General features: G+C 30.2%; 1 protein-coding gene across 1 annotated transcript in view; it reads right to left on the bottom strand.

Moving 5' to 3' along the window:
- LOC118196037 (ubiquitin carboxyl-terminal hydrolase MINDY-2-like) overlaps positions 1-12,485 on the bottom strand; it is a 67,047-nt gene that overhangs the window by 16,216 nt on the left and 38,346 nt on the right. Inside the window, exon 7 of the mRNA XM_085811988.1 lies at positions 10,690-10,800. Coding sequence (XP_085668114.1) covers positions 10,690-10,800 — 111 coding nt within the window. The remainder of the gene's footprint in view (positions 1-10,689; positions 10,801-12,485) is intronic.

Genomic DNA, 12,485 nt, shown 5'->3' on the forward strand with positions numbered 1-12,485 from the left:
GGCAAAAGAAAACAATAACATAAGCATATTATAGAAAGAATTCCCCTTTCTTATAATAAAGATACTGTTTCTTGTACATAATCCCTTACATTAGCTACAGAGTTCAGCTGCATGAATGATCATTGACTGATGCATTTTCACCCATCAATGATTTCAGCAACAGAAAATATAGCAACACCACCAGAACAAATGAAATCTGAACATTTCCTCTGTTCTACTACTACTAAACTTTAAAATGTTCCCATTTTACAAAGATATTATCAATACACAAAAGTGTATGCTCTACTCAGAATTTCAATCCAGGTCCATCGGTGTTGGAGCTGCATCTGTGGACAATCACACTGATGTAATTATAAAGAAAAGATACATTAAAATCCCTAGTCCTTATCTCAGTATTTCTAGAAAATTAAAGCACTAAATACCCAATTATTTACAATAGGAATATAACAATATTTGGTCTTGATTTACTATAACACCAATTATTACAATTTTATTAACAGTAGTAAAAAAAGTTAATTCTCTGAGTAGCATGGCCATATTATATATATATATATATACAGCTTAGAATATAAGTGTGATATCTGTAAGGAAGTATATACGTGTATCTTGAAATAAGTCCGGAAATTCAGGCAATATATTATTAAAAATATATAAATACAGGCATAAAGTACCAGGGTAACCTTGGTATTAAACCAGGAAAATATCTTTTTCTCATGGCAGTTTTATGAAATTTGAGCTTTTTTAGTGAAACCCCATACCAGTCAAAGAGTTAACTCTTAATGTAAATTTTAATTAAATCGAAGGGGGAAGGCAAATTTCAATATTTCTTGCTTCACCAACCTAAAAAAATTTATAAACATTTTTAACAGCAGCCATCAGCAATTTCATTTAGCATGTGCGTTAAAGGGTTATATTAACAAATATCGTTAGCTTAAATAAAAAAACACAGAAATATTACTGATAATTCCTAACAATGAGAGAACATAGCACTTCTTCCACCCTTTTCCCCTCCCCAGATTCTGCATAATTATAGAAGACATTAAAATAAATGCATGAATGAAGACAATGAACAAGAGAACTTCTCAGCAACAAAAGTTCTATGCAATATTCACTTCTCAGCAACAAAAGTTCTATGCAATATTCATAGTCTCTAAATTTTATTTCCTCAAACAGGATTGTTAAATTTAGGATATAGCATAAAGCTCCTAAATCAAAGTCCTTGCCCGAATGGCACAGTTGCCAGCAACTTGTTTTATTGGTATTAATTGCAATATCAAGTTATTTTGAAAGAAAATTCATTAATGAAGGAAATTTTTAAGTGACTAAAGAATGAAACAAAGAACTTCATTTTAAAAGCAATTTTTCACATATTTTATTCTATTGCAATTATCCATAATATTCATAATAAAAAACACTGACATCAATCGTAACTTTTCTTAAAAATTTCAAGGGAGGAGGGAAGTATTCCTATTTATCTTAAAAGAAAAATGAATAACTTCACATACATTGATTGTATTGGATTTATATTTTTTTCTATTATTTTATATTATTTTCCAAATACATAAAATTTTAATTTGATAAACCATTATTTATTCAATGTACCTAATATCAGCAATGGATATTTGAAAATTTTTATGACCAGCCAGTTATAAATAAATTTATTTGTTGTGCTTTATTTTTTGCACTATTCTCTTTAAATACTTTTTCATGAATAAATTTTCTTTCAAAATAAAGTAATATGGAATAAATATAAAAAGAGGATATTGGCAGCAGAAGGATTCAGTTTAAGGATTTGAACTATGTGATATCACAGGATTAGCAGTACTGAGAAAGGAATAAAAATAACATGAATGTTGCACAGAGCTTTATCCTTGGTTTCCTTGCCTCACTTTTTTTTTGGGGGGGGGCTTTCTCTCTCTGTTCATACATATCGTAATTTCCGGAAGAAACGCCGCGGCGTTTACGTGTTTAAAACTTAAATTTTCAGCGGGTGCGGCGTTTAGGTGCGCTAAAAATAAAATATATCCTATGATGGTCATTGTACATAGTTTGGATGGCCTTGTCATTGTGCATACACTGGTGCTGTTCCCACACAAAAGACCACTCAGTTGCTTTTTGCGAACGTTATTTTGTTTACATTCTTTCCCTTGAACTGACCTACATGCCTTATTCACCCTAAACGAGATCTCAGAACAATAAATAACATTCTTCCCCCTTTCAAATCAACATTCTCATCAGTTCGAATAATCTCTCTCCTCTGCCATTCGATGAATCTTCCAGGACCCATCCTCTCCCCACCACTGCCTTTTCTGCAATTTTTTTCAAAGGCGGACACGACTCCACCTGCCTCGCAATAACGAACTCTGACGTATTTCCCCTTCAGCATGAATGGATTTTTCTTGGAATTCTGCCAGATACAGATCCCATCAGTTTGAGTACAAGTACTTGTTGGATAGTTTTTAAGACTAGCGTCTACATCCCAAAACGGCAGCCTACGAGAGAGGCGATTCTATTATTTTCCTCGGGGAGTAGGGGAGTTAGAATGGTTTTCTGAGAAATGCAACGGCAGTGGACTAGATGTTTGCTTACATTTGGAAGTTCAAAAAATCGCTAACGTGGATTGCCTTAGTTTCTACGGTTACTTACAGGGAAATATTAGGCAGTTTTTTCGGTTTGCTGATAGAGGGCAAATAGACAATTTACCTTTATAATCCGCGTTTATCTATTTAAACTTCAGAAGATTTAAGATGAAGAGAATATATTTAACACAACAGAACGCAAGCTTAAGACTTGTAAATCTTTTAAAAAACAATACATCGATAATTAAAAACATTATTTATAGTTCATTATTAAAAAATTAACTGGTATGTCATATATCAGGACTTAGTTGAGTTTTTGCATCTATACGGCCCAGGACAATGTCGCACGCAATTTAACCTATTGCGGCGTTTACGCTGATGCGGCGTTTCTGTGTAATTTTTATTTTTTTCCCGCCAATTTTCTCGGGTGCGGCATTACGCTGATGCGGCCTTTCTTCCGGAAATTACGGTATATTTACTTTAAAGTTTTTTATAATTACACAGAATCTGGGCAAAATCAATGAGATGACAGTCATACAATCCTCTTGTAGCAAAATATTATGAAATCCAAAACTTAAACCTTCTACCCTTCCAGAACCATGCTCTTGGTGAAAATTTAATTAATGCAATTAAAACAGCTAACACTATATACTTAATAAAAAGATTTAAAAAAATTTTTTTTTTTCACAAATCATTCCCAAGACAACCATATAATCAGATCTGTGACATATTAAAATCATAATAGTTAAGAAACAGAAGCCTTGTAATTGGGTCAATTCCTATCAGAAATAATAATAATAATAATATTACTGAAAATTTTATCATGTGACAGCATGAAAAATGCAACACAAATACACAGATTCTGACAGAAATACAAATGCTCACCTTAAATGTAGGCCATTTACAATCAAATTGTACAGAAGTATAATTAGACAACAATGAAAAACATATTAGATTTATGAAATTATCTAAAAAATCTCCCAAGCAATAATCAGGGTTGCCACTCAAACAGGAGAATGAAATTCCCTGACTTTTCCAGGTTTTCCAGGTATGTTTCGAGAAAATTCCAGTCTATCCGCGTAATGTACGTTGGCTGTGCTAAAGAGGTAAATTAATTATGGTAATACTTGTACTGTGTAGCAAATTCACTTAATTATTCAATAAATCCCAGAGGACATTTATTCTTAATTATTCTTGGTACACTTTGTTTGATAATTTTGTTTACTTTTCCGCTTAAAAAAGCTTAATAAAATTTAAGATATATACATTGGATAACCAACTGCACGTTTTATTTAATTATTACTCATGATCATCCCCAGTTCAACACGAGGCTAATCTGGTTCTTATAAATCACAACGCAATGCTAAAAGTTAGGTTATATTTTAGGTAAATTTAATTTGTGTGAGTTGTATTCTTAAAAGGCACCTTAACACTTGAAAACACAAATATAATTATAATAGGAGTTGTTTTCTCCACTGAAGATTGAGATTAGAATCTGACCAATCTGGCATAAAAAAAGGCTTTTTTTGCAGACATTCTGCAGCTAAACGATAGAAAGAAATCTATTTAATGATATTTTTTTACTAAATTGAGGTATTTTATATTTATTTCGCAGCATACATAAAGAAAAAATATGTGCATTAAATTTTGTGATGTCATCATACTGCCAGAATTAATTTCAGGATTATGCCAGAGAAAATTTTCTGACATTTGGAAATATTATTTACTAATGATAAATAAATTTAGAGGGAAGAAGCAACATTAAATGATATGAATAACATAAAAATAAAGATAATTACTTAAAATTTTAATTAGAATAATCAACGATATTTTAGCGAATTATTTAGTTATATTACATGGTTATCCTAGATGATTTATTACTATTTTTTTATTTTACTGCAAAATGACAAGGTATTTATTAAAAAGAAAAGAAAAAAAGATTTTGCGGTAAAATCCTAGTATACGATACAGCCTTCACACAATTTTGAAAATTGTCGCCAAGAACAAAATGACCCGTTTACTGCTCATCATCATGTCGCCAAAGCCCGCTGTACCATACATGGAGATTATTCTCACCAAAGAATGTCTATGTAAAAAGCGGAGGGAAAATTTGCCAAGGGATTTGACGACGGAACGGCCAGAATTTCCCTCTCCGCGATGTGTACAGGAAATTGAGAAACACGTGTTAAGAACAAACGTTCTTTGACAAAAAAGAAAACTACGAAAATCCGTTTTTAAATTATTGCGAAAAATCCAAGAAGAAACGTTTTATCAAAGAAAATATTTTCTTTTCCTTTAAAGACATTTTAAACGATATTCATTTTATGAACTCTTGATAACGTGACCTTCGAACTTCGACACCGGTTTCGAGCTTTGGCGACAGATATATCGCGCATGCACAGCTGTTTGCCGCTATGATGGAACCGAGCCACGTCTGTTGCAAAGAGGTTTTCCTTCTTTATAATACATATTTTTTTTAATTCTAACCTTCATGGTACCGTATACTAGAATTAAACCCATTTTGTTTTATACGAGAACAGGTACTTTCTTTAGTTCATGCACTGCACATGCGATTCTCGAGGTTACTGGAAACCAAAAGTTGCGGGAAACTTGCTTTGCCTTTCTAAAAAGACAATCAAATTGGAGCTGCGAAAATTGGCTCTATGCCAGCTGCCCGAATGACACTCACGTGATATACAATTCGCCAAAAAATTATCTCTTCCGACGTCGGTGCAAAACTCGCCTTTTTTAGCGGGATCATTGTATGAAATTCCCTGACTTTTCCCTGAATTTTTTGGTCAATTTCTGAATTCCCTGACTTTCTCCGGTTTTCCAGGTAGCGTGGCAAGTCTGAATAATACTACATCATTGTACAATTGGAAGAATATACATATGATAGTATGAAGAATGTGATAATAATTTGAGTAAGAAACAAATTCTTGCATAAAACATAGAAAGCCAACCTTAATAGACTGTATAAATGCAGAATCAGAACCACTTCATATGACACCTTAATGTTTATGAAACTATTTTGAATAACTTCAAGAACTAATTCGATCATGCCAGAAAGGTGCAACAAAAATAATGAAATTTACTCAACCTAAATTCAAATCCACCTAAATTTCACTGTTGGTAGCAGGACACCAGATCCATTAACCCATTTATGAATAAGAAGAAAAACAATGGATCATATACGATTGGAAGCATACAGCCTGAAATAATGAATTAGATGACTATATCATCTCAATAGGAGATTGCAGATTTGATACCAAGTATATAAAGACATAAGCGATGACGAAATTATTAAAACTATACATACCCACATTTCTATTATGTATCCCACTAACAATTAAATTACTGTTATACAGTACAAAGTTCGAAGTCCACATACGAACAACCAGCAATTTATTTTTATTTAAATTTTTTTTACAGAAATTTTGTGTAAAAAGGGTAACATAAGTTTAAGGCCTCATGGCATGCGCAATACACATTTTTTTCATTATAAAGCACATCGAGGATCCTAACTCTTAATTTCAGTTTGGCACTTAATAAAATACTTGTATTTTCAAAGAAATGCATTCATTTATTAACATAAATCTGTATGATCAATTAATTACCTGGCTTCGTAGCCTCTTTTTTCCCTACATATCTCAAACTGAAATATTTCTTCAAAGTTCATTACTAACTTTACACTTGCTGAATAACTTATATTTGGATAATTTTTTGCTTCTATCACCACATGACTATCAGCTGGCAGCTCGAGAAATGACTCATACAGTGATGTCTAAAATATATATATATATATTTCAAATCTTAGTAGCTAAATACCTAACAGCATGGTAACCTTTTATGTTGACATTAAGCTGAGCAGTGATTACAGACTTGAGTCAACTGTGCTGAGAAGTGTTAGAAATTTTAAATTTCTTCCTATATACGAAAAATAGGTTTTGTAAATGATAATCATAGGCCAAAAGTTTATATTTAGTGCTGTTTGAATTAAGAACACGATAACTACTCCCTACGTGAGTTATTTTCAAGTGCTTCAATGGCATCTTTTCTACAAAAATCTCTTTAAAGATCTGTGAAATGTCACAACACAGTATAAAGAATTTCACAGCTATTGAGAATATATGACAAGCATAGAAAAATGAAAAAAAAAAAAAAAAAAAAAAAAAAAAAAAAAAAAAAAAAGATAATTTTAGCATCTAGAAAACATTTCATGATAGACAATGCTATGAATGTTTTGATAAATATGTGATTCTGTTACTTTCTAAAACAAAAAAAATTCTGATTGTCAGTCTTATAAAAAGTGCTAACAATGCTATTGAACTGCAATCAATAAAATTTACATTTTTGGTGTAGGTTCAATTATAAAATTGAATTTAATGTATTTTTACACTAAATTGCAATAAAAAGAATACATAATTTAAATCTCCATAAAGATGAAGGTTTCACATGGTTACAGAGCCATACATTTAGCATACAGTTTCAGTAAGTATCTTTCCTGACAATATATTATAAAACTTTCACATAACTAAGTACAGTTTTACATTGATTAACAGCATAAATCCTAGAGTGGTCAAGAATTCAAGAATTTTTTTTATGCATATTGAAGAATAATAACCTCCCTAGGATTACATTAAAATGTTTGGCAATTAGTTATTATATTTAGGAATTAAACAATATATCCTACACAAAAGTCACTGAAATTGCATTCTGATTGAAAGAAAAAAAGCTGAGATATAATATTCTAAATATCAGGCTTTACTACACTTTAAAAAAAAAAAAAAAAAAAAAAAAAAACTCTGCTTGCACTGTTACAAATATACATCAATTACTAAAAAAGATCAAGAAAAATTAATCAAAAACAATAATACAAATACACATTCTTTCACTAAACTATAATAAGTTGCATATATTATCAAACCTGTTTATAATCAAACCACAGACAGCGGCAAAAATTTAGATAAAATTAAATTTTCTCATGCCAAGGGTGTTCAGTCTCTCAGAGTTTCTACGCTTTATGACTCAACAAAGGTGGGCCACGGCATGCGTCACCTGACAAAAATGTCAACATGACCCCATACAAATTTAATATTTACAACCTTGATGTAATCTATATTATTCCTGCATCTGATAAAAATACATTTACATTATTATCTAAAAGATAGTTGTGTCAGGAATATGCAAGTACAGTATTTACATTTTTTTCCCCTTCAATGCCATTAACTCTGATTTGACAGATGTGATGTAAAGACATTCATCCAAAGCTTTTATTCTTATTTAATTTTTTTTTTTTTTTAACCTGACTCATAGGAGAAGTATTGCTCTTTAATATGCATACTTCGAAAAAGATATGGAAGGAAGGTGTCTCTTTCAGTACATACAACTTCTAAAGCTCACTTAATTTCCTTCATATTACATATTTAATTGCAACTGTGTATTTACATAGGTAAGTGTGATGTGAATTGAGAACGGAGTAACAAATATATTGAAATTGAATTTAATGCTTTCTGAAACCACGAAATCTATTTTTAAGTTTTTCTGACAAAATTCCAAGGAAGAGCATATATCTTTACCATTTTACATGTTTATGTTTACATGTTACATGTAAACTGCTAAAGTTACATGTTATATGTAATACAGGTTTACAAGTTACATGTTTACAGTTCAAATGTAAATTGAGTTATTGCTCTTAATATGAGAATTTCATAATTCTAATTTAATTCTCAATACAGTCAGTCTTTGAAACATCATTTAAGGACTATTTTTGATTTCAAAGATGCCCACTTTCTTCATCTGGGTAAACAATGATAATTATTAAAAATCAGTTAACTAGTACTTGTTTTAAAGTTTGAAATTGCATGTGCTCACCCATTATTTTGGTTATATGAAATAGAGCAAACCAACAAGCACTGATGGCTGCAATTTGGACACCACTCTTCTAAATGGTAATTATATTCTTTTACTTCATTCTTGAGATACAAACTTTTACATAACGATCTACTTAAAAAATTACAAATTTTTTTTGGGGGGGTCTGAAATTTGAGGGGCGGAGTCATCACCCAAAGTCTGAATTCTTGGCATGAATTTTGATGCAAACTGTATCCTTTTATGATAACTTACTCATCCCTTTATGAATTTTTAAAATGTTCAGTGTCTGTATGCAATGACTGGTGCACAAGGAATTTTTATCTTTAGAAACTAATACATTTCCTTAAAAGAATGCAAAGGACTTTAAAAAAATTACATCAGCTATTGGTTTTAAAAACAGTTCCTAAAAGGGAATAAATTTAATCTTGCTTCTAAGGTGAAAGTCGTGAGCCATTTTACAATAAAATTCATCACATTTATTTCAATCTAATTGTCTTGATTGACTGCATTTGAAAATTAAATACATCATCTATTAGATTTTATTAATAATTTGCTGATTGCAATAAACTATGAGAATTACCATATGATAAAATAAGACTGCGGTCTAGAATTATAGTCTCATCAAATGAATTCTCTCAGGCCAATCACAGAAAACAAAGTTACACATTTCTTGAAAATCCAGCACGTTAATAAATCACAGACTGTGCTTAAAAAGTATCATAGAAGTGCAGAATAAGTCTTTTATACTGCTTTCATAATATAACATCAAGAAACTTATATTACTATTTTATTGCTATTCATGCATCTTTGACCCAATTACTATTTTTTTTTCTTTTATTTTTCTTCAGTCAACTCAAAATTTACAGTGCTTTATTATCAATTTCCAATGTCAAATTATTAATTTTATTTTCACCTAATAGTAGTTCAGTGTTTGAAATAATTAATTAATATCACTAAAATATTAAAGAACATAAATGCATACAATTATTATATAAATGTCAACAAACTTTAGTTATACAACTGAGAGAAATATAGATATCATAGTTTGAAAATTTGAAAAAAAAAATCAGATTATTTAAAAACTATCAATGACTTATTAATCATAGAAAATTAAAGAAACATACAAAAACAGCAAAAGTAGAAAACACAAAAATAGCACAATGAATAGCAGAAACAGGTCAGCAATGAATCTTAGAACAGAGGTCAGCAACTCATGATGCACACAAAGATTTTGCTTTGTACACGTAAAGAAATAAAAGATTTGAGACTTTAAATTTGAAAGATTTTTTAAATTCTGAGGATAGCTTCCAAATCCATCATACACAGCAAGAATATTTATTAAGCTAGTTATTAAAATTTCTTTTATAATCATAATTTCTTTTATAATATTAAAAGACATTTTAAATATATTTATAGCAAATATTTGTTAATTATTCAAAATAATTTTAAACCCACATATTTCTCCCCTTTACATATTCTCTTCTAAAATTTTCAGCATATGCTGCATGCATGTAAAAACAGGAAAATACATTAGATACATAAAAAAAATATCTCCTAAAGGCAGGTTTTAGCCATTTATTTACAGGCTTGTCCACTACTAAAGCCGGAAGTAGTAGTCTCTTTATTACGGAGGCACCTAATATGTGGGCCATTATTGCCTTATATGAAGGGACAGACAAATTACATCCATGGCTTCTCTGGGATTAGAATCCGGGCCCTTCGGGTATGGTAATTAGAGTCACTAACCACTTTACCATCTGGGCAGAAGGGGGGTTACTGAAATTAGTAAGTTTGACTTTTTTGAAATACAGACTATGGTAATACTTAATATAGCTATTTTTTGTATTACGGTCTTCAGTTAAGCCTTCCAGTCAGAAATATTATATATTGCATTATTCAAAGTTTTGGGAAGGGAGATAAAAGATGGATGAATATGTAAATAAACCCAATTTATTTATAAAACATTCTGATAAATGTAAATATTGAAAATTAATTAACATGCAAAAAAAGGTTTTTTATTTATTCACTTATTATTCATTTATTTATTAAGATAACTATGAGGCATACAACAGAAAATAGTCTGTTTACCTTGATTCATATTAATTTTAAATCCAAAACATTACATGCACACAAAGAGAAGCTGCATTACAGTTACAACACAACATGCAGAAATTACACTGATGCAACTAAAATGTTTACACAAAACATAACATTTATAATTATTACAAGAACATACTCAGTAAGGCCATTAGATACTCCTAGTTTTTTCTTTTTAAAGTCTTCCCATTCAAGCTCGCTGTTTTGTTGCTTTTGTTGCTCTTCTTGCAAACTAAGAGCAACCAAAAAACTGCAACAAAATTTGCTATTATGAAAATGTTAATGCAAAAATCACAAAAAGGAAAGTTTTCTAAAATCCACTTCTTTACTCTTTATTAACAAACATATTAATTACAAGTTCTGAAAAGGAAATGAAGAAGATTTTATAACAAAGAGAAATCATTCAAAATGTTATATTACTCAATATAACATATAACTTCCCAACGTTATAAAACTATTGATTTTATACAAAAACTATGTTAAAAAACAGTTGTTTAAATGAAACTGCATCCATCAACAGATAGTTCCAGTTTTTCAGCTTTGCATATCCTACAAACACATAAGTGAAAATTAATAATACACAGTTCTTATAAAACTTTTTAAGTTTATTAAAAATGCTTTTAGTATACTATTTTTTAAACTTAAGTTTTTATGAGTGCTTTCAGTGTACTACTTTTTTCATACATTGAATAAATAACCTTTACATATACAAGGTTTGAATAAAATAATGCCAACATATTGAAAAGGGATGCATTATGCACCAAATGTGATGTAGAATCAGTTAGCACTTTATAGCAGTTTGAATTCTCCATGAAATTGATACTGACAAATCTTGGATGATGAGAAGCAGTAAGTTAACCATTCATCACACAAAAACTATTTCACTTCCCTGTCAAGCAGCATTGCAGAAGAGTAACAGGAATTTATTTTGTTTTTTAATGAAGACCAAGATTATACTAGCCATTATCCAACCTACTATTTTACACATAACACATATCAAGATATTAGTCTGAAAAACATTTATATTCTTTAGAAATATGATAGTTCCTTAATTACAAACTGTAACTAAGGAAATCATAAATATAATGCAGGCTAGAAATGTTAATGTCAATATTTATGTTAATGTCAATTTTTATGATACTATAAGATGATTGATTATACAAAAAAAAGCATATACTTTATAAAAGCACTATTAAGGAAATTAAAGTTATGCAAGCTTAATTTAGGGTAAACATGCAATATAATCAATACTGTTCAGTCAATAGTGAGAATCCTATATCACATGATCAATATGATTGTATGAGGTTTAAGTTTGATGAGTATGGCATCAAAGCTGCTAGCACCTTTTTAACTTGAAAAAAGCAACTTTCATAAAATTGCTGGTGTCCTTACGCAAGATTTGGTACTTTTCTATTATAACCATATCATGAACTTTTGGTGTCATACTGTCACATTTTGGCTTACTTCTTTCCCTACACTTTTGGCTTGGTATCAGATGAAATGTAGTGACTATGAATACTAAGAGAAACATTCTTTAATTTAACAGCAAAATCCTTCAGAAATCCAATGTGAGAAAAGAATACATATACATTTTTTTTTTCTTCCTTTCTGTGGTTTTTATCAGTTTCCATAATTTTTTTGCATCAATCAATCTTAACATTTGGAAGAGATGACAAGTAACTGGCACATACATTTATGCAACTGTTCCAATTGAACTCCTGGCACCATAAATAAATTAGTCACATATTTATTTCAAGAAGTGGTTATTCAAATCCATTCTTTCTTTGTGAAGAATATTTCTTTTTTGAAGAAAGAGGATAACAATTTCTTCATCTCCTGGCAAATCCTAAGGCATGATTTTGACAATAATCAGATCTTCTTCAGAACCACACACTTTTGCCATTGCACTGTTAACAGTTGGATTGCATAGCAAAC

The sequence above is a fragment of the Stegodyphus dumicola genome, chromosome 2 (assembly GCF_044657685.1).
Source record: "Stegodyphus dumicola isolate Sdum_Otavi_A_Nest chromosome 2, ASM4465768v1".
Classification (NCBI taxonomy): Eukaryota; Metazoa; Arthropoda; class Arachnida; order Araneae; family Eresidae; genus Stegodyphus; species Stegodyphus dumicola.